Raw genomic sequence first — 27,678 nt, 5'->3', positions numbered from 1 at the left:
CTTTTGAGAAAAACTGCTTGACTTACAATTTTCGTGTGAACACAAAAGCACTTGATTCATCATAAGAAAACATCAGCTAAAGATCTAAATCAAGTATTTAAATGATCCAAGCTTTGCTATGATACACATTACATTCAACAAACTTGTAGGATGTTACAGTGTCATAAAATTGAAATGAAAAAATATTTAAAATGATCACCGCTATAAATGCAAAGAAGAGTTTTGGGGGAAAAAAGCTAAGTGTAAATCCACAAGTTGATTAAACATGACACATGAAAAAAGTAATAGCATTTTGAATTCAAATTACTTGCAAGTTTCCTTCTGGCTAAACTCTGAAGGCAGGAAGACTAAGAGCCCCAAAAGGCTATGAATCCAGTGCTCGGGGTCAAACATTGTACATCAACACATAAATCAGAACACGCAAGGATAAAATACAGGATAGGAAAATGTCTGTCTCATATTAAAGATTCAAGCCAGTTGGAGGTACGAAAAATCAAAAACATTACAGATGCTCATAGCCGTTTTACGGAATTACAAACAGCACACTTGATCAGAAATTTAAAATGTGTCAATTACAAAAACATATATAATTATACATATAACCCTACAAAATACATATTTATATATACATAAAATCTCTTCCTTGGGAACAAGGGAATGGACGTTGTGGAAAAAGTATTTGATTCACAAGGGTTTCTCCTGTTGCCAGTGGTTGCCATGAAGAAGCAGAATGCTCTGGAGGACTTCGAGCCAGACTTTGTAACAGAAGAGGTACTGTTCCTGGAATCAGAGGGAATGGCAATTCCATTATTAAAGCAGCCCACGTTAATGGGCCGCTGTCTGTTGGATTTATAGGGGCCTATACATCATATTTAGAGGAAGGAAAATCAAACACTCTCTGCAGTGAGCTAAGCAGGGATCCCTTTGGACGGCTAATTAAAGGAGGTTTAAATTAGGAATTATACGTTTAATTAGCAGTTAGCCCAAGAAACGGATTGAGCGGCAAGGTTTCTGGCTCTGCACAGACCTGCAGTCCATTTAATTATGGTGGTAAGGGATGACGAATTGATATATATATATTTTTTTGCTCTATTTTCACAGCTGATCCCCAGGAGTCTGTCTCTGTGTTAAAACGAAAGGGGAATTTTAGTCTCCTGAAGCGTACCTTTGTCTGAATCATCCCATACCTCTGGAGCCTCATCTCCTTGACGATGTCGCTCACGTTGATCTGCGGAGGTGAGGGGAGAGGGGTGTTAAAGGTATGTGTGTCCTGAAGTAACACAGGGTATCCTGATGGAGCAGACAGACCTAGGGTGAAGTTTAGGGCAAAGATTAAGGGACTGGGACCAATGGGAACAGAACCCTTGGGTGAGCTGAGAGGACCCTAGGTGAGTCAGACAGGAGGTGACAGGCAGAGGGGAGTGCATGGGTGGTTTGGGGAAGGCAGGATGGCTCACGCTCAGGTCTCTCTCGATGAGTCCCAGGATGACGTCGGTGCAGATAAGCACCCCAGCGCGGCCGATGCCGGCGCTGCAGTGCACGGTGATAGGGCCCTTGGCGTGCACCGCCCGCATGTAGCGGATGAAGCGCACCAGCTGCTCCGAAGAGCGCGGTGTGTCGTGGTCGGGCCAGGTGGTGAACTGCAGGTGTTTCACATAGTGCGTGTCTCCAGTCTAAAATGGGGCAAAGCACAGTCAGACAGCAGGCAAACCCTACATAACACTGATCTGTGGTCAGCACGTGTCTCTACTTTGAACTGGAGAAAAGCACAGTCAGACAGTACTGAAACCTGCATAAAACTGACACTGGTCAGCGCACAGGACACATTTCTACAGATACCTATCTGTCATGTTTTACTGCATTCATAGGTCAAAACAACAGCAACAAGAAAAAGATGTTCAAAACAGATTACAGTTGTACTGTTGTACCACCCCTTCCCACCTCTCCTAGAGACACGCCTCTTTAAACATTACTTCACCATCTCGTTTACTCTCTAATTATCCTTCTCTTAATGCTTCACTTAATGCCTTTAATGTCCTCTGATCACATATCTCTCTCATAATCCATGGTCTTCCCCTTGAAAATCCTGTTCCTTGGCTTGTTTTTTAACTCGAACTGGATTTGACTCCTCGCGGATTAGCTGTGTTTACATTTTGACATGTGTTACGCATTCATAACAGGCATTTCTCTGTTTGACCTATCCTTTTCTCATAATCTTAGTTGCTGTGAGTGTTGAGTGACATAACAAACAAGCAGTGCTTCCTTTGAGATGTCAAGGGCGCGCTGAGTTCCCAGCCTCCGCTCCGATCCGCTCGGGTGCTAAACCCCCCCTTAGCAGATGGCAGACAGCGGCCTTTCGCTCACCTCCTTCTCCACCATTTTGATGATCCGGATGTGGAAGTAGTCCTGTGCCTGCTGGTTCTCCAGGGTCAGCTGGTAGCGGTCGGTGTCCGTGGGCTCGCCGGGCCTGTCAGGCCAGTACCGATGGCACTTGACCCGGCCCCGCTCCACCTCCTGGGTCATCATGGCGATCACATCCGACTTGCTCTCCCACACCATCTGCCAGAAGCAGTCCTGCGTGCCGGGCAGCGGGCCCTGGGAAGATATGTAGTAGAACTCCTCCTGGCCCACCTCCATGCGGATGTAGCTGGCATTGATGTACTCCTCCATCTCTCCCACGGGGACACGCGTTTTGTCATCTGCGTGGGGGGTGGGGGTGGAGAGGGGTAGCAATAAGTGTGTCAGACCTCCAACCAAAAGGTCAAAGGTTCTAAAGCTTCTGTTTTTTTAATCCCAGCTGGCCTGGTTCCTAACCTGAATTGCCTCAGTAACATGTGCAATATGAAACACTCGTGGATCATATGTAAAATGCAAGCTATGCCTGTTACTCTGGAGAAGTGTGGATGAAGCAAATAGATGAAGCTGTACAGGTAAAGACAGATGTTGGGAGTAGTGAGGACAGGTGTAAAATTGCAAATGGAGAAAAAGAGCTTCTCCCAGAATCCTCCTCTACAAGACAAAGATGAGCACCAAACCATTACATCATAGATACTTTCAGAAAGGGACTTGTGACCCTTTCAAAGAGTGTGGCCTTTTAATACATATAGTATCCTTAATCTAGTCTGTTAATAAAACATAATTTTAGTGAGACAGTTTGCTATTGCCCTCCCCTGGTTTGCCAGAAAAAAGACCATTCAGAATAGCACGTTTGGGCATGCTTTGACTAGAACTGTAAAAAAATAACCTGAACTGTTTGTAATACAGTATTACTGAACTTCATATTTGGCAACCTCACATCCAAATGTTGTCAAGTAATACATGTTTCCTTTAAGAAATTAATTTGTAGCAATGCTGGGACTGTGCAAAATATTCACATTAATGAGATATGTATGTGCATGTGCAACACTCTAAAAATTAATCCTTATTAATTTTTTATTTTGCCAAAGTGAAATAAAGTGAACGCTGTTTCACATAAAGAAAGGTTTTACAGAAGCATACCACATGTATCAATTCAAGAACAGTAAATGCTGTTTTCATTAGCGAGCGATAGTGTCCAAGTGCTGATTTTAAAATGGAAAAATTTCAAAACTGTGCAGGTCAAAATTTGGGTAGTGGTATTTTTACGAGGTGATCAGTGATCATTTTACAGGCAAACATAGTTATTAATTCGCTTGCAAACAATGTAAACTTGTGCTGGCTTCCCAGAGGTCTGTAATCAACATGCTGTCCTCTGGTGAGGGAGGGAAGAAAACAGTTCTCCCCTGGGCTACAATGATCTGGAACACGTGAGAGAGTGCAGGAGAAGTGGACCTGTGTGTTAGGTGTGAGGTGATGGATGGGAGGATTGTGTTCTGCTCTATTCCCTGGCTGCTGCGCGGTTCGCCACAGCCTGTGCGCTCAGATCGCCCCTGGCGAGTTGGTCGAATCCCCCCCTGCCGCCCCCCCTTGGGCCTTTTCTTAATTTCCCTCGAAGCAGGGACGACCCTCTCGCATTACGCGGCGGAAGTGGCTGCCTGTAAAAACATGCCGGGGCACGGGGGGGTTGGGGAGCGAGACAGGCCTCCCCCTTGAGGCGGGGAAATGTGTGCGGAATTAACCCCGAGATGGGTGGCACTGGGGCTTCCTACAGAACGCGCGGTGCCTTGAACAGCTTCCAGCAATAACAGCGGCCGAGGTGCGGGGGCCTCACACCTCGCCATTGCCTGCGCTTCAGTCAGAGCGAGAGGCCCGGGAGCCGGACGGCCAACCAGAGCAAACAAACACGGCGCCCGCCGGATGAAGCAGGGCATTGTGGGCCGTCTGTCCCTCTCTGCACAGGACACACAACGGGGCAACGGGGCAACGGGGGGGGGGACTCTGAGGGGGGACCTTGAGGGAAACCACCACGGCAATACTGAGGAGCAGACAAAACTAGACGGCAGACAAAGCAAACGAACTCTCCTGTGTTTTGCTAACAGGTCAAACGATTCTCACAACAACGAGCTGTTTTTCAGGGACTGTTTTTTTTTTCATTTGTTTTGGAACCTTTTACCACAACACGTCAGGAGGGCTGAAAGCAAGCAAACACACCCATCAGATGTGACCTCTGCTTCACCTTATCATGGAATTGAGAGCGAGAGAGTTTGAGAAATGCAATTGCCTGGCCTTGTCGCAAAGGTTTTCGCTGCCTGTGTGGTGGTGTGTGCCAAACCGCAGAGGAACCAGGAACGTCACCTTAAAACCTCCAAGAGAAGTTCTCACACACATACACATGCTTGGACACACACACATAGACACACACATTCACATAGGAACACACGCATACACACACACACACACACACACGTATGCTCAAAGCCACACACACGCATGCGCGCTCCCACACACACACTCACACAGCAGTGTGGTGTAATCTGACGCAGGCAGCAGGACATACAGCAGAGTATGACGGCATGAAGGGATGTGTTTCATTTAATTGCGGCGTCGCACGGGGCCGCGCTCCCCGCCGCTGGCCCGGAGGTAGATACAATGACACCATTGTCCCGGACGCAACGAGGCCGTGGCATGCTGTGTTTTGTCAACACGGGAGAGGTGCTCGCCTAAAAAAACATCCCCTCACGTGAGAATCAAAGTGCGCGGAGAGAGTACAACACCGAAATAAATACCTCGAACATGGGAACTAATAAAATGAAAGGATTAGCGCTGGGGGGTGGATGCCAAAAACCCTGGCAGGCTCTTTTCCACCAGAGATTAGGAGGCCTTAGCCGGCGACTCACAGGGCAGGATATCCCGGTATCGGTTCTTCTCCCTGTTCTCAGGTGCTTTTCCTACAAGGCAGTTGTCGGAGGGCTTCAAGTGTTCCAAGGCCTGGAGAGAAACAATAAGACATTCTCTTAGTTAATCACAATATTACAGTTTGAAAGAGCTAATTAATTCCATACGGCCTGGCATCTGTCTGCTTCTCCCTCCCCGCCAGTAAAAAAAAAAGACCCTCGGTGCCAGTGCGCTTTCTCACGGCTCGAGGCACTGCGGAGCAGGGAAGTGTGAGCCAGAGCACAGTGCAGGAGTTACAGGCGGGCCGTTAAAAACAGCGCACCGACCTCCACTGCAGCCTCTCCATTAAAAAGCTGTCGCTCTGCCTGACTGGTCAGCTGGGTGCCGTTCGCCGCGCTTTCCTCGCTCCGGTGGCTTTTAATCCCCCGTAATAAAGAGGCATTTGGCTGTAAATGTCTTTGGGTGGACGTTTTATGAACGGTGGTGGGGGAAATGTGCAGAGCGTGAGTGGAGCAGGAGATTTGGTCCAGTGGCGGCTCAGGTCGTGTGTGTGGTGCCCTGATTGTAGATGCTGGTTTTTGGACCCTTGTTTGAATCAGGGGGTGGGGTGATGGCATTGACTCCCCTGAGTGAGGTGTTTAACATGCCTTTCTCAGCCAGCCATTCAGCCGAGTGAATCAGTTGCTGGATGTAATACTGATATAAACTACGTAAACACGGACAAGGACGTTAGCTAAGGAAATGAGCGCTGTGGGGTCCTGAGGGGAGAGAGTGGAGTGTATACCATGAACTCTTTTACCAGCTCCTGCTGGTCCAGCTGATGCTGCAGGATCTGAATGAGGGCTTTGACCCTTGATCCGGAGTATTGGCTGTTCTTCGAAGGGCTGATCACTGCCAAGCTGGCAAGCTCCTCCTCAGACACTATAGGCTCCCCTTGACAGCAAAGGAGACAAAAAAAGAACTATTACAAATGACATTATCTCATATTGCACAGTATGACCTGACCTGAGCACAGCAACAATGACAGCGTCATTCCCAAAAGGCACACAAATGCTGATGTGACGTAGGAAGTCATTTACCACAAGGCTACATGCACATTAAATGGGGTGGCAGTGTAGCATAGTGGCTAAGGAGCAGGACTAGTGACCGAAAGGCTGCCAGTTCGATTCCCCACAGGGGCACTGCTGCTGTACCCTTGGGCAAGGTACTTAACCCTGAATTGCCTCAGTAAAATATCCAGCTGTATAAATGGATAACATTGTAAGTTGCTCTGGATAAGAGCATCTGCTAAATGCCAATAATGTAATAATGCAAACTCTCCCTGCTTTCTGAGGTAGTGAATTTAGGGGAAACCCACAGAGGGGTAATGGAGTATTAGAGTCATAGCCTCCTTATAAAGGTTGGTTCACATACACACCCAGGATTTGACTTGTCCGCAGATTTGTTCTTGGAATGTGGTACTGGGTGGTTGGAAAGGCAGCAGGGAACTTTCATTCGAAAGGTGGGCTGTTTGGACCACAGAGCCCAGGATCTTAGTTTGGATCCGTGCACTGTGCACTGGTAGGGAAACCCTCCCCTTTAACTAGACAAACGTTGCATAATCATGGGCAGGTCCCCTAGTCTTTATGCTTATGAGTGCATTAATTGAATCCTCTGTGTTAACTATCAAAAATTACAAGGGGACTGATGTCACAATGCACACATAAAGAGATGTTTTGTAGTATTACAGCATCCAAATCTTACCATTGAATAAAGTAACTTATGTTGCCATATCCCTGCTTTATTTAATGTACATAAACTACCATAAGCTGCCAAACTCCCTGTATACCTGTACAGGACACAGCTGAAGTTTGTCAGATATCTCTAGTGTACGGTGCTACACTAACCAGCCAGGAACGAATCACTGTGTTCAGTCTCATATATTTGGAAGTTTCCTATTTAAAGCCGAAAACGTATCTATTGCAATCTTGTTGACGTTCACTTCTGGTGACCCCTACCTGTGTAAGGCATCGGCTTTTGAGAGGTAGTAGGCCGAGACGAGTCTTCGTCATCGTCATCGTCATCGCTGCTCCAGCCATCAGAGTGGCCTTTCAGCTTGTCCGTCGCGGGCATGTCTTGGTGCGCGTGGTCGGGCCAGGTCCTGAAGGGGGACGGAGCAGGGGTGAGGAGAGACCTTGACCACATTGCTACCGTGCGTTCCGCGTTGAAATCATGCAAGGTGGATTTTCCTGCGATTTTTCCACCTAAAAGGTAGAAAAACCGCCAATTGGAACAGGCATGTAATTGGCCATCACCAATTACATGGACCGTAGTTTTGATTTAAAGGAAATCATCAAAAAAAAGCAAACAACAAAGTATACATTTTATATTGCGTGTTTTGCCTTTAAATCAGATGGCTTTCTCATTCCTGCCCTCTTTCATCTTAAACCCAATAATCTGGAACTGAAGTAAATTTTTAGTGTGTCTGTCATTTGGAGACAATGGCACACACACTGATGGATTGTTTCATTGTCTGGCTAGGTGGCTTCATGCTCTTTGGCTACTCTCAGCCCATCCAGATAATATAATTATCCTGTGCAGGCTTTCCCCTGGGTAAAACAGACACTTCAAGGCTTTGCTTCGGTTTCAGATTACCAGGCTTCATTTGAGGCATGAAAGAAGACAGGAATAGGAATAAAAGACTGTTTTAATGGTGGGGAATGGCATATCTCATTTGAACTCTTTTCAGTTGAGTTTCCCCCTTAATGCTTGGTCTATGTCATTCGGACAAGGTTTCGTGCTTTAGGGATGGCTCTCTGCTGCCCCCTTGTGGAACACACAGAGACTATTCACAATACTTGGAGCAGACATGAGCCAAGCCAATCTTAAAATGGCAAACAATGTACGAAATGTTATGTTGCTCACAGCATGGGAATAAATAGGAAAAAACTTACTTAACTTACTGACTTAATTGATTACAATGATTGTGACATTACTCAGACACATTACATCTGCCTTATATTCCGAAAGTGATACCTGACATCTTTAAACAAATTAAAATGTTGCTTGATGAGGACAATGTTCACAAGAGACAGCAATGATTATAGATTTCTCTACTTTACTGTTAAATACACTTACTAAATGTGAAGTAAATAAACACGCACTTCCCATTCAAACAGATAATGTCTACACATAAATGACATACACTTAATTTTTTGCCACTGGCAGTCTGAAGAAATGAATGTGAGGGATATCAGGATCTCAGTGCTAAATCGCTGCGTCTGGTTATGTTTTTATGGTTCTCACTGCACGGGTGTGTGTGTGTGGGTGGGGCAGTGGGGTGCGGAGAGGGACGGGACGCGCCCCCGCGTTCGCCCTACCTTTCGGAGGCGTCCTGCAGCATGTCCGAGACGCACAGGGGAGGGCAGCAGTTCTGCTGGGTGGGTGTAGAGTTTCGGCTTCCCTGCGGGCACGACAGAGTCAACAGGTGAGCGTGACGGTCACTCGGCGAGCTCCCAGCCACTGGAGTCGCTACCTCCAGTTCCGGCCTCTTCCGCCCAGCGGAAATATGAGGCGCGCCGCTAATTAATTTTATGGATTCCCGCTGTTACGGTGAGCCTGGCCCTGGGCTAAACCGCATGTGCCAGCGAAGCTCTCCTGAGATTAGTACTCTGTATGCTGTTGACAGTGTTTAGCTGCTGAATTTCAGTTGCATGGGCACAGTTATTTGAGAAGTGGAGACTTCAAGGCACTGGTAAAGGTGTTATGCTGGGATGGAATGATCATGTTATGAGAGTTATGAGACATGAATCCAGTCTTGCGTATGATCAAGGAAGGATAGCATGTTTTTAGCTGAAGCCATCATCATGCACAATAAACATCTACAGGACAATGTATAAATAACCCAAGCACAGTCAAATATGTTATTTTCAGCAGTAAGCTGATAAGCATGTGTGTCTGTGCTACCTTTTCAAAACTCTCATGAGAATGTTGTCTTATTTCATCACTTCCTTCGGGCTTGAACAACGCAAGATCCTCTTGCACCTCTGTCTCTATGGTGAAATCTGTGTTTAAAGCAAAAACGCACACAAACACATGAAGTATTACGTATTTTTAGCTCATATGATTGTTCTCTGAGAAAATAAATTAGATTTTTTTGATTGCCTTTTCCTTGTAAGGAACATTTTCTTTGCATTGCCTGGCATATCCTATTAATCACTTTTCCTGGACATAATTTTAAAATTAGCTATTGAATTTGTTGCCAGTGGCTTTCAATGTTATAAAAACCCTAAGGTAAATGTAAATACATCACATAGCTTTGCACTTTAACAGGAAAACAATCACCTTACACTCATTTGTGTCACATAACAAATGACTTAATTACATTTGTATCAAATTAATATCCATTAGAACGTGTTTGTTCCAATAACAGTCAGGTCTGACGTGACGGGATTTAAATATTCATACTGTGACTCCCTCCTGCGGCTCACTGCAGTGTCAGAGTGTGGCATGTTTGGTGGGAGTATCTGAGGGGAGCTGACCTGGCGAGTGCTGGGGGGCGGGGCCCTGTGGGATATCGGAGGAGGGGCTGAGGGAAGGGCCGGTCTCCTGTAGGATGTCCCTGCAGATGGTCAGCTGCACTGTGCCCTCAGCCTTCCGCAGGATGTCCACCACCTTACTGTGACTAAGCCCAGACACGATGACGCCGTTCACCTGCACACAGGGACACATATACACGCAGTTACACATTGCTGAAGCAGATAAGCTTCCTCTTGTTTAAAACACGTATTTTATCAAGTTTTGGAATATATATAATAACACATACATGAATATATATATATATATATATATATATATATATATATATATATGCTAATATAATATGCTAATATTGTTGACTCCTTATGGTTTTTTGCTTGTGTTATACTCTACCTCACTTATAAGTCGCTTTGGATAAAAGCATCTGCCCAATAAATAAATGTAAATGTAAATGTTGAATATTGTATGTAAATGTAAATATTGAATAAACAAGCATAAATTTATATTATTCTGTGCATCTAAACCATTCTTACTTCCTTTGCCCCATCTTTTCACATCTGCATGTCAAAACAGAAGATAGTGTGTACTTGTGTGTACTTTATCCTATCATGTATTACTTTCACATGTGTGCATTACTCTGAGGACTGGTAGAACTGCAGATCCTAAAACCTGCCCTGTTATTTGGTCTCTTTACGACCCACAATAACATCCTGAAAAACTGCATGTAACGCACAGGATACAGAGAGCAGCTCTCTCCCGTGCCCCTGCCCACCAGGGGGAGGCTTTACATGGGAAAATTGGCAGGGTACCTCCAGCAGGATGTCGCCCACCCTCAGCCGGCCGTCCTGCTGGGCCACGCCCCCTGAGCAGATCTCCTTCACTCTGAGCGCGCTTCCGTTGACTCCGCCCACCAGGGAGAAGCCCAGCCCCCCCTTCTCTGGCTTCTGGAAGTCCACCTGAATAATGCAGCTCTGAAGTAGAGAGGAAGGGGAAAGAGGTGTTTAGGCACCCTCGCAGAAGCCATGACACCCTCCCCCTCCTGGTTCAAGGGTAAAAGTTCCTAAGTTTGGGTGGGTCCACTTAATGCCCATGCCCCGCTATCAATAATAGAGAAACAAAAGGCTTGATGGGAAAGCCGAGGATAGGTGTCTGTTCCCCTGCCTGATGTCTCTAAAAAGTCCGCCTCCTGGACAAAGTGACGTAATATCATTTCAAGGAAAAGGGCCAGTGAAATATTAAAGCATGAATCATCACAGGTGAAGCTCACAAAGCTGTTAACCGGGTGGACAAAGCCGGATTAGAGGTTGGAGTCAGGTTTCAGGAGGTGTCATCTGGATGAAAAGGTAGGGTGGGGGGGCAGTTACCTCCTGCTCTGAGGTCACCGAGAACCGCTGTCGGAACTTCCCACCGCTCTCAGGCTGCGTTTTGGCTGGCGGACCTTGCGACGCGTCCTCTGTGGAGATATTCAGTCTCTCAGTGCTTCTCTAAAGGTCAAGCTAATGCTATGCTAATGCTAATGTTTGCTTTTCAGGATCCATTTGCTGATGTTCTCCATCTGGGAAAAGTCAGTATAAATAAAGCATGGATACAGTTCAATCTCACAGAGCTTTCAATGGAGTTAAGAGAGACCTCAGCTTATAAAGCATCATGGGTTGTGTGAAAAAACAAAAAGGGCATGACGTTTTGCTGGGCATGCACCAAAGTAATTCCAAATGATCCTTCCATGGGCCATTCAGCCGGTGTGTGCATGTCGTACATCAAACTAAACACTCTCAGTGAGAAGGTTTCTAAAATTCTTAAGATCTTTTTCTAAAAGCTGTCTGCTAAATAAATAAATGTAAATGTAAAAATGGTGGTTAGTTAATTTCAAACTGAAACTAGTAATACATCGTAAAAGACAATGGGTCAAAAACAACTTCGATCTTTTTACACAAAGATGCAGTTAGACAAAATAGCAACAACGAATACCATCCACACTGTATGTACAAGTCTGAGAACTAACTGACAATATAACAAGACATCATAGGAGCCATACCCAAACACACAGCCAGAAATAGCTTGAGAACAAATCCTGAAAAAAGGCGTAAACTATACGACAAATTACACACCGCAAAATAACTGACAATACACCAAGATCAACATAACGTCAAGGGAACCATATTCAAACACCCAGCCAAGACAGCTCCATAACAAAACCTGAAACTCACGCCATCCTTTCCCCCCTACTCCACAGCCACAGCGCAAACGAGGAACAGGCAACGTTGAGCCTTTACCACCCTCCCACGAGAGACGTGCTGACGAACGGGACTCCTCTCCTCGCTGGCCGAACGCACTCCCTTTTTTTAAGCGCTACCTCCCACCTAGCCGTCTCCAGGCAACCACCGCCGCCGCCGCCGCCGGGCCAGACGGGTTTATGCATCACGCGCAAAAGAAAAAAAAAAGCAACGAAACAAAACTGCAGTTCAATACCCCGGTGGAGGCCGAGGTCTCGCTAATAATTAATCCGCCTCCGAGCCGCCTGTGTGCCGGACGGGCCCTGTCTGTCAGCACCGGCGCGCTGCCGCGGGGCCAGACACAATAAATAGGGGAAACCAGATTCCTCACCGTCCTCACCCGCCGCCTCCTGTTCCACCGGACTCTGCTCCCCGGACCGAGGGAAAAACTTAATGTCCTTCTTCCATTCAAACAAACCTGGAGGGAGACAGCATTTAATACCTTTCAAACATGCTTGGAAGGCTATTCTGACAATGGAAGCCTTACAGGTTACGATGCACTTGATGTTACAGTAAAGCCAGACAGCTTTTTTCTAAACAGGATCTTGGAAGGGTCAACACGTTTCACATACATGACACACATACTCAGGTTTGTATATTTTGCATACAGGAAATGCAAGAAAGGCAAGAAAGTAATTCCTTGCACCTTCTTGATTTCATGACTAACATGACTAACATGATTAATAGGCACGTCATAATAATTTTCTCCACATGTTGTGGGATACATTTATAAGGAGTATATTTATGAAGTATTATAACCAAGCATACCATAAATCCACACATTTTGATATTAGGTTTCATCTAAAACATTTTGTGAGCAAATTAAATCTGATTTGAGTAGCTGCCCTCCAAATACACACAGCCTCTGTTATGTGGCAATCTGCGTTTATGACATTCATAAAAACGCAGCCATTGAATGTTCAATGACAAAAGAATCTGGATTTATGGCAAGGGAGGCTGAGGAGAAAGAAGGAGAGGCAGACAGTGGCAAAGTGAAAAGTCTGAAAAGGCAACAAAGATTTTTTTTTCCCATGGGGGGTGGGGGAGCGAGGGCAGTATTAGTCTTAGTTGTGGTTGCTTTGTCCATCTTAGTTTGTTGTCTTGAATCAGCGTACTTGACAGAGCTGAAGAGGACCAAGTTATTTTACCCTTTGTGGGCATGTGTGTGTGCGCGCGCGTGTGTGTGTGTGTGTGTGTGTGTGTGTGTGTGTGTGTGTGTGTGTGTGTGTGCGCGCGCCGTCTTGAGCTTCCTGTCAAATGCTGGGCAGTTCCACAGACCATGATTTCTATCATACTGGTCACTGTATCCAGCACATGTCACTATATTGAACATTTACACCATACTTTATATATGAAGAAGTACATTTAAACATACAGATATTTGTGCAGTGTCAATATGTAAACTCCATATAAACCCATGCTCAGGAAGGCCACCCTGCTTATAATATCAGATCTAGTGGAAAACAGGATTTAATTAATCATGACTGGGTGTTCACACTGTGTGGTGAAAGTAAGGATCAATAACATCTAAGATAAAGCAGTCATGTGGGGGAAAGACCAATAAATTGTTAAATATTATTTGTTGCAGAAAATATTAATAATCCTGCAGTGTCAGTACCACAGTAGTTCTGAATCCTAATTATATTCACACTGTCTGAAAAATCTCTGTCAGACTATGTTTACACTTTATTTTTTATGATTTTGTACCCACAAGAACAATTACATATAATTTGTCATTAATGTACGTATGCATGATTAAACAAGGTTCTCCAACCTAAAAACAGAGCATTAATATAATGATGTAAATAACATTAGTGAATTAAAATAACTTAGCGCATACTGAAAAGCTACTTTCCATGTTCATATGGGGTGTCACCTTATAAAAAAGACATGGTAAAAACATTAACCAAAATACCTTCCATGAATGAATTTATCAACCTGTCAATCGCCCCGTTTGCTCACGCATGCAGCGAACACAGATCTACACCCACTATTTGCAGAGGCCAAAAATGATTTCATATTTATACACGTGTCCAAAACGGCAGCCGTTCTGCGTGGGACAAATTTTGTGTCACCCCCCTTACTCCATGCTAGATGTAAATCAAAAGTCAACAGTTTTGTAACAATGTGGGAGGATGGTGGTGGCTGTGGTGATGGTGGTGGTGTGTGGGTGTGTGTCTGTGTGTGTGTGTGTGTGTGTGGGGGGGGGTTTCCCCTTAATAGAAACTGACACCATGCTCCAAATGTCGGCGTGAGCGGTGAAGCGTTCGCTGACGCCGGGGCCAGTTTGGCAGCCACCGGAGCAGCCTTTTGTCTCATTTATGTCACTTCTGACTACAGTTAAATCTATCGTTCCCCAAGACAGGGCACTTGAGCGGAGCGGCCGGCCCTCCCCTCCGCTGGAGAGACAGGACTGGGTTCTGACAGCCCGAGCGCTTAATTAGCCCAGGGGAAGGTTAAATAGACACGCAGGCTGATTTGGTGAGTGGCCGACTTGCCGGCTGAAGAACATGACAACGCAGATGAGCGGGGGGGGGGCAAAAACGGGTCTCTGCCAGCAGTAATTATTTTCCATATTGAGGGATGGGAAAAATACAAACAGGCCGGGCCCCACAAAGAGCATCTGTAATGGTGCTTGCACTCCTCAGGAATTTAATTAAAAACAAGGCGCTTATTACGGTTCATTACCACAACTAGATGTAATTCATTCTTGGTATCAACAACAAAAAGTTGTACCCTTCCAAAATTTTGTGGACATTTTGGTCAGGCTTTATTGAACTGAAAAAATGAAAACATACCGTTCCATTTTCCCTTTGGTGTCACAGGCTGGTCATCTCTAAACAAGAGATAAAAAACAGGACAGTCAAACACCACGGAGCTGATATGCAAATGAATGTAAATAATTTGCTTAACTTGGGATGGATTCTCGGACGCTCACCTCGTAGCCTTGAGCTTCACCTTTCGCGAGGCAGACTCGCAGGCCTTCACGGCATCCTCCAGGGTCATTCCCATGGTGCACTTGCCGCCAATGTAAAGGATTTTGTCGTTGGGTTGAAGGCTTCCCTCCTCACTGGCGGGTGAGTTCGGCACCACCTCCAGGATGTAAATGCCCTGCCACTTACTGCCAATGCCTCCTGTGAGCTTTATACCTGCAACGACAGGCACAGAACGCAGCCCTCAGAAAAACACACAGCTCTTCCTGTGTTTTCAGCCACGCCAGAATATAAGGGGGAGTCAAATAATCGGTGCTCACTTTCAGCTTGTTCTCACAAGACAAAATTTCCATATGCATATTGAACACAGTACTATATTGCATCTACATTGTGCTGCACTTTACAGTTGACACTCTTTTCCAGAAAATTTTTACATGCTGTCCATTGATATGACTGGATATTTACAGAGGCTGGGATTCAGTGCCCAAGGGTACAACAGCAGTGGCCCACCTGGGAACTGAGCCATCGACCTTTGGGTTAAGAGCCCTGCTCCTTACAACACTGCTGCTAATGATGTTAAGTGTAGAATTTTCACAGGATAAAGACAGCAAAGCAAGCAAAATCCTAACACTTCAACTTTTGGTAATAATGAATGTGCAGCTACAACACAGTTTATTTGCCTGTCCATTTCAATGTACAATGCAAGCCCAACACCCAGTCTAGGGTCCGGTGCTTTGATCATTATATTCTATTCACCCTCCCTTTTCAAATGCTACCTCTTACCTGGCTGTTTCCCAGCTACTTCTGGAATATTAACAAAATCACGGCCACACCCACTAAGACAAGATTTATTTGCTAGCCCACAGCTCTTAGTCCAGAGTCCAATGCTCTAACCGTTACGTCACACACACCCGTCTCCATCGCTCACCTAGCTGCCCTGTTGGCCTCTTGTACAGGGTGATGTCCGGGAGGCTGTCTGCGGGGAGGGGGGCTCTCAGGTTTTGCACTGCCCTGCCCAAAACCATCTTGAGCCGCTTGGGAGAGGAGCGCAGGATTGTCATGGCAACGTCATCCGTAACATCTGTCACATCGTGTCCATTCACCTGAGAGAGTGAGAGACAGCGCAGTGTATTAAAGTATCATACGTTTATGATATAATATAGCATATACCACTGATTCTCAATCCTGCTCCTGGGGCCCCCCTGCTCCGCACATTTTCCATCTTTCCCTGCTCTGCCTACCTGACCGAACTCATCAGCGGCACTTTTGATTAGCCGAACACACCTGATTTAATAAAGAGCATGTTAATTATTTCAATCAGGTGTGCTTGGAGCAAAGATAGGCTGAAGATATGCAGGACAGGGGGGCTCCAGGAGTAGGACTGAGAAACACTGGCAGCAGCTAAAATGGCTGTTGTAGCTTACTAAGATCATTAAATGTCTAACTCTAAAGGTCTGGCGGCTGAAATGAGCGTTATGTTTTCTTGACAGTGAACTCCAAGGAAAGTGTTCATCAAGCATGTGCTTGCAAATGCAGGCTCTTCATCTGCTAGGGGACTTTGTGACCATCTTTGGGGGGTTTTGGCAAGAGTTACATATTTTCCTATCCTCACACAGTATTGCATGGTAATTTCAGTGACTGTTGAAGTTATGATGATATTAATAAAGTAAATATCATACGTGTTTAAACTTCTTGCTTTAAGGTGGGTGGTGGAATACCTCACCACCATCTGCCACCCCCACACCAAGTCACTGGCTCTGACCAGGCAGACTCAAAAACTCATGGTATACCCAAAAAGATTCTCTGGGTTATTTTCTCATAGGACAAAACCTGTTTCAGGGTTGAACGTCACATGGTTGTAGAACAGAAACTAGCCATTAATTCCCGTTCGTACCGTGATCAGGCGGTCCCCGGCTCGTAATCTGCCATCCGCTTTGGCGGGATTATCCAGAACATCCTGAACGTAGTAGCAGTTGTCCAGTTTGCTCCGAGTGATGGTGAATCCGAAACTGCCGCTCCAAGACTTGGTCAGCGTCACGTTCAGCTCAAACTCCTTCAACATGTCCTTTTGGAGGAAGGAAAATAAGCAAGTGTTTCATTTTTTTCTACTTCCCCTCAGCAGAAAACATGACCACAATGCGAGGACATTATGTTCACTTTGATCTTCATAAATTAAGATACATATGCTACATTTAGCACTGCTCTTAACAGGAAACTCTACATAAAACAAACTGTTCCATTTATCTTATTAACTGTACTGGAAGTGTGAAGAAATCCCATAACAGTATCCTGATTCAGTGAAGAAACTGATAATACACTAAAATCTCCCTCTATGGTCTGTTCAACAAATACACAGTGAATGTATTAATCTCACTATCAGTTAAAGTGTAATCATCTTCAAAATAATGGTATTCTGTCTCCCAGAGATGTCTTGTCTTGTCTTGTCTAGCTGGCTACCGTTGTCAGGGTCACAAGTACTATAATTAGTACACTACATTACTTATTTGCTTGAGGAACATCCTTGTCTAGAGCAACTTAAACTGCTTACATCACACATATAAATAGGAATTTAACCCCTGCGGCTGAACAATGTTGCAGGAAGGTCCTTCCCAGAGTTCGAACACACAACCGCAGTTAAAGTTACACAGACCAAACTAATCCACACATTAATCTTTACACCAGAGGAAGTCAAATTTTAGTTTAGTCAATTAGCTGGATTGGTTCTTGATGCCTTTCAGATGCCCACAGATTGTGACTGCCAAAGATTACATTGACATATAACTCTGTGCTTTAAATGAACTGGCTAGCCTCAGTGTAACAGGTTAGATTTGCTTTCTAGTGACTGCGTGTTCACTGCCTTTTCTACCAAAAAGGAAATTTTATAAAACATGACCCACAAGAATATACCTCTTTGTGTAAGGTAATATAGATTGTCTGATTGTTCAGACATCATCACCTTTGGCACCACAATGGACATTGATTTCCAAACTCTAATCATGTGACTCCTCCTTGTCATGTTTCTTCTGTGTACTTCTACCAGCACAGAGTAGTATGAAATTGCAGAAAAATGCAGCTGCCATAGTACGTCATACTACGACCAAAAAGAGTGCAAAATCTGAGCCAGCCAATGCAGTTAAGAGATCTGTGAACCAGAATAATGAGAAGAAAGGAGAAGAAACGGACCTACAACAAAAGACTTTAACAATCACGACCTCGCACCCTCTGATCCCCCTGATGTCCAGAAATTGGGTGATCTGGAACGTCCCACTGTGTCTCACCTTCCTCGGGTCTTCGTCCTCCTCCTCCTCCTCCATGTCCTCCCAGGTGTTGTGGCTGTTGCAGGAGGGCTCTGAGTCGGTGGGGAGCAGCAGGGAGGGTGGGGCAGAGCTGGGCGTGGCCGGGGGCGCTATGGCGCCGGGGGACCCAGAGATGCAGCTGGGGGGGCCCTCTGAGGTGGAGCTGATCGTCAGGTACTCCTCATCAGCCAGGATGGCCAGCCCGTTTCCCACAAGGCAGTAGGTGGCCACGTCCTTACCGATGGCGCTGCAGACACAGGCTCCAATATCAATCAACAGCACAATGTGGACAGCTTTTCCTTTAAGCGCAAACTGCTTCCCGTACCTCCCTTCAGACTCTCAAAGGACTGTTTTCAACATACAAATTCAATTTCAAATTTCAACTTAGTAATTTCAAAGATATACACGTGTATTGCAGTACTGCACATGCATTCCTAGGTTGGTTCAGCAGTTATCACTGCAGTGGTGAAACAAATGGGATGGGCGTTACCTTTCGCAAACTGCACCAAGACTGGCCGTGGGATCCCCTGCGTCGCTCAGGCCCGCCTCCAGGGTGGAGCCCGACGCCACGGAGGGCTCCTCGTCCACGGTGGACGCCGTCTCCTGGTCTCCGTGCTCACTGCTGGAGCTGGAGCCCGTGGAGGTGGCCGTCTCGGCCTCGGTGTCCACGCTGTCCTGTGCCTCCTGGGGGTCTTCGGGGTTCTCCTCGTCGCTTGCCCGCCTCGCGGCCTTCTCCTGGACCTTCTGCATCAGCAGCTGACTGAACTCCGGCCTGACCTCACTCAGGCGCATATCCATGGACCTGGATCTCAGCTCTATATCAGGGGAAGGAAGAGGACTCTGCCAGAGAGAAAGGAGGAGGGAGAGAAAGAGGTGAGGAAGTATTTACAGCTATTTTAATGTCTTAGAAAAAATATGGAATCATACTAGTACATAGCTGAGAAATGTATAGGTTAAGCCAGAAATGGAGCTGTCCATCTTAAAACAGTCCCCATACATTAGCATTAGCACATTAGCATTCTTTCGTATAACTGATGTGTTCGTATTCGTATAACTGATTCTAAGTATAACTGATGGATAATGTTCAGCATTCATGTTCAGGGAGAATATTCTCATATTCTTGGGCTGAACATCCTATGGTAACACGCTTAACGGTCACACCCATGCTGCCTTACCACTGCGTTGGTGTCGATGTCGGGGAGCAAACCGGGATGAGGGCGACAGAGGGACAGGGTGACTTCCCCCGGGGCACCCCGAAGGAGATGAAGAACTCTCTATGGGTGAGAAAACAAAAGGGGGTGTCAGTGCATTGCATCATGGGAAACTACCACCCCAGTGGGAGCTCACGAGAGGCCCGCCCCGCCCCTAGAACACTCCCCCTCAATGGGATCTCCCATTTAATCCCCTGTATGGTACTGGAAGGCAAAACCTGTTGTGTAGCGCAAAGAGCTAATTTCTCCCGGATTAAGATCTTAAGTCTTGTCACTGGGCACTTTAAAAAGCACAGACATACAAATCCTTCTCTTTCTCTCTGAGGAGATTCATGCATTGCACTACTGTCCGTAAGGCCTTCACTCTGAGATTTACAAGTCTGAGTAGTCATTTTGTAATAAACTCAGGGTATCTATTTATTTTATATCTATCTATTTTATATTTCATCCACTTTTTCAATGACTATGACCCATAACTCTGAGGGAGGGGGGTAACCAGGTGTCTCAACCAGCTGATTGAATGAAAGACATTACTGGCGAAATTTATTGGAACAATTCACTATAGCGATATGCTCTAAACTGAGACACATGACGATTCTGCAAACAGTTGTCATTTCATAAGTATACTACATTTGGAAACATAATTAGATCTTTAAAAAAGGCAAGATAGAAATGCCTCCTCCTCCACTGGGCATTGGGTATGTGCCATACTCCAGAGCCAGCCTGAGGCCTTGAGTGGCAAAAGGGCCGTGCTTTCCTCTCACCTGATAGGACAGCCCCTTTACGGGGATCCCGTTCACAGCCAGGATGATGTCCCCCTGTTGGATGAGCCCGCTCTCGTCTGCTGGCTGGCCCGGGAAGAGCCTCTTGATCCGGACGATGCTCCCGAAGTCTGGCGGGGCGTCCAGTTCCGCAATCATGAAGCTGAATCCCAGCCCGTTGAGGTTCTTCTTCAGCATGACCTCCAGGGTGTTGTCTGTGAGGAGACACTGAGCTTGAGCCAGCGGATCAGAGTGCACTCATCAGAACAATGAGTGGCTTTGCTAGCAAAGCACTGAATTATTAAAGAGAATAGCGATTATTATAACTTCACTCACACGCACTGTGGTACAGAAAGTCTGATTTAATAATACTACTTGAGTATGTTGTGACAAAACAGGAGAATTGTGTGTACTGAATATCACATCATTTTTGAATAAATTCAAATAAACAAATCATATGGGCAGATTTTTGCTTTTTTTTTTTATACAATCAGTAGTCATATTTTCCATCGTTGTCCATGTGTTTGTCTCAACCACCCTTTCTAGGGGTCGGGAACTTATTTTCTCAAATAATGGGGTTCTTAATGGGGTTATAAGATATTTGATTCCCTCTGGAGAGACTACTCTCCCCTGTACTTTTTGACAATGCAGCTGTAAAAATGCCCTGCCTTTTGATTGACTGATTTATCACAGTCACAAAGTCACAAGTCACAAAGCATATGTTCAAGCGACGATGGCAGTAGGTGCAGCACAAAAGGAGTTCAAGCCGCGGTTAAAAACCTCTGGCTGACACAACAAAGGGATTACACTCTGCTTCGCTTCTGCCAATCACTGCATAAAGCACCTGCATTCCATGCCTCTTATGAGTTCAGCGTTTCGGTATTCTTGTTAACAGCGGTGCAGCTGTCAAATCCAGCCCTTTTTTTTTCTTTTCTTTTTTTAAATTCTCTCTTGTTCGTCTCGTCTTACCGTCTGACACAAAGCTGTAGTCCTTGGGCCTGACGGACAAGGGCGTCTCCGTGGCAACGGCGAGGCGGCCGTCGGCTCTGCGGACGGGAGAGGCACTCGGGGTGACGGGGGCCCTCTGTCTCTCGGCGCCGGCTGAGTCAGGCGTGGACAGGGGCTCCCTCTCCAGCACCAGGCTCACCACCTGAAAAAGCCGAGCGGCTGCTTCAGAGCCTACGGCGTGAGCCGGCGGTCCCTCTGATGACACATCTCCTGTGCCTGTCCTAAGGCCTTGGGACCTAATGCTCCCAGGCAACAAGGGTGGCCCCGTGGGACCAAAAAAATACCCAGGAAATGTGTTTGATTGGAGGTACCGAGCCGTGAGTGATTCGCTGCTGTTAGGGCCGTTGGGTTGGTGTGTGATTGGTCACAGGGATGTCCAACACTTTCCCTGAGGCTGTTTTTTTCAGAAGCTTTCACACAGATTTAAGCTCAGATTAGAAATACGCGTTATGAAAATGATAATCGTGAGGCGAGCAGAAATCGTAAAAATATCAACACTTCACACAGCATACCTGAGGTGCCATTTAATTTGGCAGTGCAGGACCTGCCCAGCTACTTAGACCTTTTAATTCCTGTTTATCGAATGTGAACAGCACGACCATCTTGTGCTCCTTTCCTTTCCAAGAGGTTACCTAACAGAATATGTACGCAATGACCAGTCAGCACAGCAGGGTCTGTCCAGCTACAATAGGTTACCTAACAGAACACGAAAGCAGCGCTAAGCCTTGGTCCTCTGCGAGACAGTCTGCCAACTCGACGTTGCGTACGAGCAAGAGTCAGCCTGCCTTAGCCCTGAAATCTAATTAGGGAGAGCAGAAAATAACAGCAAATGTAAACATATGTTTTTCGGGCCTCATGTCACTTCGGATTCTCAGAACGCTCTGCTCCGCGCCTGCCGCCGGCGTCGAGCTGGGGGGAGGGGGGGGTGTGGCCGCCGGCAATGTCAATCTCGCGAAATGGAGCGACCCCCCCTGCGTTGACGGACGTGGGAGGGGCTCCAGCCACTGACCCTTTATGGGGCGCCCTCTTGTGGGAGAAACCAGTTGGAGAGAGCTTGTGAAGCTTGTGTGTTAAAAACAACTCAGTTTAACCGAAGAGGCAGAAGAAAGGCATTGGGCCGCCTGCTCAGTGGGTTATACCGTGATCCTGGCCCAAACACACACAGAGCCAAAGCTCGTGCTGGCTCTGAGGAGGCATTGCGTTAGCTAGTTTGCCTTCCAGCTGAGCTCCTGAGCTGCTGCTCAACGTGATTACTGATCTTGGCATCCTGACGTGTGCCTGCTGCAAGCCCCTTGTGAAAGAAATATGTGTTTGTGCAAAAACAAAGGTATTTATTCATCTTAATTCTCTCACACTGATAATACAGATTAGAATTCAGAGCAGCAGAATGATATAATTAGGTTCTAAAGTTATTTACTATACATGATTGCTATTACTATACATTATTTTGCTGATAATTTACTATTGAATTTAATTATTTTGGATACATTAGGTATTGGAACATTACATTGGATAAACACCATAATTTTTCTCTATTTCTTAGCGCAAACACATTTTTAACCTCAATATTTTACATCTTACAGCTTACATCTTACATGTTTAATTCAAAAACATGGATCAGCATTGAATCCTGATCAATCCCAATGTATTAAAAGCTGGTCGGCAGAACAAGAACAGAGCACACACTGGGTCCCCAGGACCAGGGTGTGGAAATGCCGGGCAGAGTCACCTGAGGCTGGTTTGTCCTCAGATGGCCACGGTGCACATTTCACTATAACATGACCCTCGGCAGCAGGTAGCCCCACCGTGGGTGATTTAGTGTTTCGCGGTAAGAGGCTACGCGCTGAAGGGCTCCGGTTGCCAGGGGCACGCCGCTGGGGGGGTGGGGATAAACATACAGTACCTCTCCTGTCCTCTTTAGGCACTCCACGGCCTGCCTGTGGGTCACGCCGCGCAGGTTGAACCCGTCCACCTCCAGCAGCCGGTCACCTGTGGCGGGGGACACAGAGCTCCCTGTCACCACTCTGTGCTGCTGCTTGGGTGTGTCCTGGCACACCACAACCCCCCCCCCCCCCCTTAATCACTTATATAAAGCACAATACACCCACTGAGAATGACTGAGAATTCATACAGAAGCCTGTAACAACTACTGGGATGTTTCCTCAGGCTTAATAAAAGATTCTTGAAATAATTTGATTTGTTGCTGAAAATATCTGTGTGAATAAAATGTTATACATACCTCGTACCTTCATATATATGTATGTTAATGAAAGCGAGCCTGAAAAATTATGGCTTTAGGAAATGTACATTTTTTCTAAATGTAGCAGTAACAGCTGGGATCAGTGACTAGGGCTAGAAAGCATCCTGAAGCACAAATTGCTTGCGAATACATGAAGGTAAAAATTTTGTTTGGTTGTCCAATGGTCATAAAAACATGCACTGAGTATACTGCGATACTGTTATGTTGTTGAAAATACACCTAAGATGTTTCTCTTAAAAAAGCCAGGGAAAGTACTTCACTGTACCTTTGAAGTACTTCAAAAGATCAACTTAGGGCAAGCTTTGTATGTCAAGTCAAATGCTTTCCCTGGGTTTGTTATCTGATGCTGACTAATTTGTTCCACTAACTTTTCAAAATAATTTCTCCCTGATGAAAAGTTGCAAAGTAATAACACTTAAAGTGATGCAGTGTCACTATCAAAGAACTATGCTCAGTTCATTTGCAGTCTAGTGTTTTTGTAATGAAATAATTTCCAACACAGCTATAACATTGTTTCAAATATCCAACACACTTTGAGCATGGGAACCTAATACCCTCTGAAACAGGACATATTGTTCCACTGTTTCTGTGCTAATGAGCCATGCCTGGAGGTAAGGTGTCAGTGCAGGGTGTCTATGTGCATGGTGTCATTATGCGCAATTAGCCTTTGTCCAATGTGCCTGTACCTATCTGGATACGGCCGTCCACCTCTGCGGCTCCTCCCGGCACCAGGCTCTTGATGTAAATCCCTCCGTACCGAACGCTGGTGTTGACACCCCCCTAAAGACACAAATGGATATTACACTTCCTCCTGCACTACTCATTGCCCAAGATGCATTGCAGGTTTTACTTTAGATTGAGTTTGCGAGTGAGTTACACACAGTAAGCTTGTCACCAATTCTTGGTGCAGTGAAGAATCCATTTGTTGCAATGGTAGTGGCTGCAGGAGCTAGCTCTTCTAAAACACACATTGGTTATTAAAACACGCTGGGTTTGTATCTGCTGTCACTCCTGTTCTGGTTGGTATTTATTAGCAGAGGGCTGGTCTTCACTGATTTTTCTAAAGGGCACCTAGGGGTATCTGAGGCAAGTGACAATGGTTTATTGTCTAAATGACCAATTTACATTACATTTATATTACTGCCATTTAGCAGACGCTCTTATCTGCTATGCTAGCGATGTACATAGGTTACAATTTTTACATGCTATCCATTTATATGGCTGGATATTTAATTATGGATTAAGTACCTTGCCCAAGGGTACAGCAGCAGTGCCCCTGTGTGGGATCAAACTGGCAACCTTTCAGTTATGAGTCCTGCTTCTTACCACTTTGCTACACCGCTGCTCCAACTTACATACAGATAGAAGTAAATCTTGTAACTGGTTTGGTATACTGTAACAAAAATCAGTAAATATATGAAAATGAACCCCAGGGAAAGTGTTTAGCTGGACGCACAAAGCACAAACCACATCCATCGCCTTTGTTAGGCTGTTAGATTTGTTAGGTTATAAACGCTTGGCACACACCACCAAACGCTTTCCTTGGGCTGCATTTTCCCATGGCCCAAACATGGCTGCCATTTAAACACCCTCAGATTAGCACATTTCTGCAGCTCATTCACACTGATATTAACTATAATCCAGCGCTTTGGTCTGGCATTGCCCCTGTTCCCCTCATAGTGTGCACCTGTTGAGAAACAGCCCCGAAACACAGCAAAGCTTAATCTGATTAAGCTCTGGCCATCCTCGCTGACCAGGGATTACAGATGGCAGACAGCTGGTTTCATGGGACTCGTGTCACATGCCCCTCTGACACTGGAGGCACATCATACATACAGACACCCTGTACAAGTTCCCCCCCACTCATCCCCAAATGTATGTTGCATTAACCATCAATGCTGTGATTTCTGCCCCTCCACCCCCAAAAAAAGGTGCCACTCTTCCATGAGTCTTTCCTGTAATTCAAACCCTAACCTTCTTCATTTTTAAGTAGGTGTGCATTTTTTTCATCTGTCTACATTGCTGTTTTTAGAGATGTTGTCACAATTAAAAATGCTTGCAGTGCACAGTAATGCCTCTATAGGTGGGTAATTAGAACACAGCCCTTAGTTCAGGGAAGATGCTTAATTCTCTTACAGTGACACTGATTCCCAGGCTGCCATCTGTCTTCTTCAGTTCTACGAAGAGCAGCTCTGCTGGCTTCAAACTGGATATAGAAGATGACCTGGAACAGCCATCCTGTGCAAAAAATTTAAAAAAATAAACAGGAATAAATAAAAAAAAAAAACATTTTTTGACCTAAATTAATTTCATAGGTTCTGTTTTTGTTTCATTCATTTCCCAAGACGATGGAGATACCTGTGTGTCCAGAATGCGAACCACGGGTATGTGCAGCCTTTTGGGTGATTTCGGGGTCATGATTCCCGACAGGACCTCCTCCAGCTCCTCCACGGCCGGCCGGTACTCTGCCGTCAGGGTGGACTGGGAGTCGTAGCTTCTCTCCAGCAGCATTCCCAGGTTGCTTTGCGCCAGGGAGCTCTTGCTGTCTTGTAAGGTCTCTGTTCATAGAAATGAGCAGGAAAATCTAAATCATGATCGACATGCATTACATTCATTTGTGTAATCTATATATGAAATCAACGGGGTCTTGAGTCATTAGGACTGAAATGATTTAAAAGAAATCGCGCCTAACGAGTAGAACCTCAGGTGCGAAGGCAGACGTACGTTTCGGCTGGGACACGATGAGCTCCACCTCGTTGGGGCAGTTCTGCAGGATGTTGGCCGCGGTGCTGAAAGTGACCCCCTCCAAACTGGTCTTGTTGAGAGAAATCAGCCGCCCGCCTTAAGGTAAACCCACAAAATGAGAGCATGGCAAAAATCAACACAGACCTTTGGAAAAGTCTCATATTGATGATGTAACAGGAAGTATAGTGCAGGTGTTGGTACATTACCTGGCCTAATACGGCCGTCTTTGTCGGCTGGCCCGTCAGGTATGATGGAGGCGATAAAAATCCCCAGATCTAACTTCCCTGTGGTGTCTTCACCCACGATTATGAAACCTGGTGCCAACACAAATTATGGGTGGGATACTCAAGGGCATGTGGAAATTAATTAAATGAAAGGAAAACACTTACTGTGATTTCTTTGCACTAAAAAAGTTGTTGTTTTGAATTTAGAATACAAATCTATGATGTTGTAGCAATTTGTGTCAACATGACACGTTCAAGTAATTTTATTGACAGCTGTTTTTTGCCATGGTGATGCCAAGGTGTAAAGAACATTGTGCCACAGTGTAAAATTACTGCTTTGTGTAAAAAGTCCCCTTGTGGACACTGCTTCACCATGCTGTGACAGCAGTCTGCAAACTGCATTTGCAACACCTACACACAAGTGAACAGAAATATTAACAGACCATGACCATAAAGCAACCATTCTAAAGCGCTGTGATGTTGTACGGTGTGGTTATGAGGTTGAGGTTTATGAGATTATGGCAGCAGAATATCAAACTGGACTGGAGAAAAATTCTCTTTCACTCACCCAGTCCGAGTTTGGGGTCCTTCTTCAGGGACACACATATAATTTCCCTCTCAGGCGACACTCTCGTTGGGGTGTCTACTGAGTAAAATAACGATCATCACAAGCTTTACTTATAAAAAGCACTGACAGAGAAAGTCAAGGCTCAAAACATTTTTTTATGATGTGGTGCAACTATTTCCAGAATATGTACTTGATATAATATAATATAATATAATATAATATCCTCATACTGTCTGCTGAAGCTAATGTTGTTTCATTAGATGGGACCCCATCCACAGAATGCCAGAGCATCTCTAAGAATGTTCATTTATGTTGAGGAAAAACGGCAGGAAGATGGCAGTAACATCAGCATATCAGTACCCCTCAGAGATGAGACGATAGAGTGAACTTCAGAGTCCTGCTTCTGCAGAGAGATGTTGGACAACACACGAGGAATAGGATCCGGAGTACTGCGGAAGGAAGGAGAGCAGGGTCATGCAGGTCACATTGATGGCCATGGTTAGTTTGTCAGCGTTATTTTTAACCTCACACTGTCACCACCAGCAAGACATTCATAGCCTATAATTAACACTATTTTCTTTCATTTCCACCAAATAAATTTCATGATATATTTTAGATATCTATCAAT

General features: G+C 45.5%; 1 protein-coding gene across 1 annotated transcript in view; it reads right to left on the bottom strand.

Moving 5' to 3' along the window:
- Positions 1–684: 684 nt before the first annotated feature.
- ptpn20 (protein tyrosine phosphatase non-receptor type 20) overlaps positions 685–27,678 on the bottom strand; it is a 39,494-nt gene continuing 12,500 nt past the window's right edge. The window contains exons 17-46 of the mRNA XM_036547302.1: positions 27,411–27,499; positions 27,051–27,128; positions 26,465–26,572; positions 26,238–26,354; positions 25,872–26,071; positions 25,650–25,751; positions 24,200–24,293; positions 23,157–23,242; positions 21,215–21,395; positions 20,249–20,460; positions 19,449–19,547; positions 18,764–19,113; positions 18,256–18,520; positions 16,872–17,042; positions 15,906–16,080; positions 14,983–15,193; positions 14,843–14,880; positions 12,376–12,462; positions 11,136–11,200; positions 10,581–10,742; positions 9,774–9,945; positions 9,199–9,296; positions 8,613–8,695; positions 7,251–7,393; positions 6,038–6,186; positions 5,256–5,346; positions 2,365–2,699; positions 1,458–1,673; positions 1,166–1,228; positions 685–780 (exon numbers count right to left, since the gene is read on the bottom strand). Of these exons, the coding sequence (XP_036403195.1) occupies positions 685–780; positions 1,166–1,228; positions 1,458–1,673; positions 2,365–2,699; positions 5,256–5,346; positions 6,038–6,186; positions 7,251–7,393; positions 8,613–8,695; positions 9,199–9,296; positions 9,774–9,945; positions 10,581–10,742; positions 11,136–11,200; positions 12,376–12,462; positions 14,843–14,880; positions 14,983–15,193; positions 15,906–16,080; positions 16,872–17,042; positions 18,256–18,520; positions 18,764–19,113; positions 19,449–19,547; positions 20,249–20,460; positions 21,215–21,395; positions 23,157–23,242; positions 24,200–24,293; positions 25,650–25,751; positions 25,872–26,071; positions 26,238–26,354; positions 26,465–26,572; positions 27,051–27,128; positions 27,411–27,499 (4,336 nt within the window). The remainder of the gene's footprint in view (positions 781–1,165; positions 1,229–1,457; positions 1,674–2,364; positions 2,700–5,255; positions 5,347–6,037; positions 6,187–7,250; positions 7,394–8,612; positions 8,696–9,198; positions 9,297–9,773; positions 9,946–10,580; positions 10,743–11,135; positions 11,201–12,375; positions 12,463–14,842; positions 14,881–14,982; positions 15,194–15,905; positions 16,081–16,871; positions 17,043–18,255; positions 18,521–18,763; positions 19,114–19,448; positions 19,548–20,248; positions 20,461–21,214; positions 21,396–23,156; positions 23,243–24,199; positions 24,294–25,649; positions 25,752–25,871; positions 26,072–26,237; positions 26,355–26,464; positions 26,573–27,050; positions 27,129–27,410; positions 27,500–27,678) is intronic.

The sequence above is a fragment of the Megalops cyprinoides genome, chromosome 15 (genome assembly GCF_013368585.1).
Source record: "Megalops cyprinoides isolate fMegCyp1 chromosome 15, fMegCyp1.pri, whole genome shotgun sequence".
Lineage (NCBI taxonomy): Eukaryota > Metazoa > Chordata > Actinopteri > Elopiformes > Megalopidae > Megalops > Megalops cyprinoides.
This window is presented reverse-complemented; position numbering and strand designations above follow the sequence as displayed.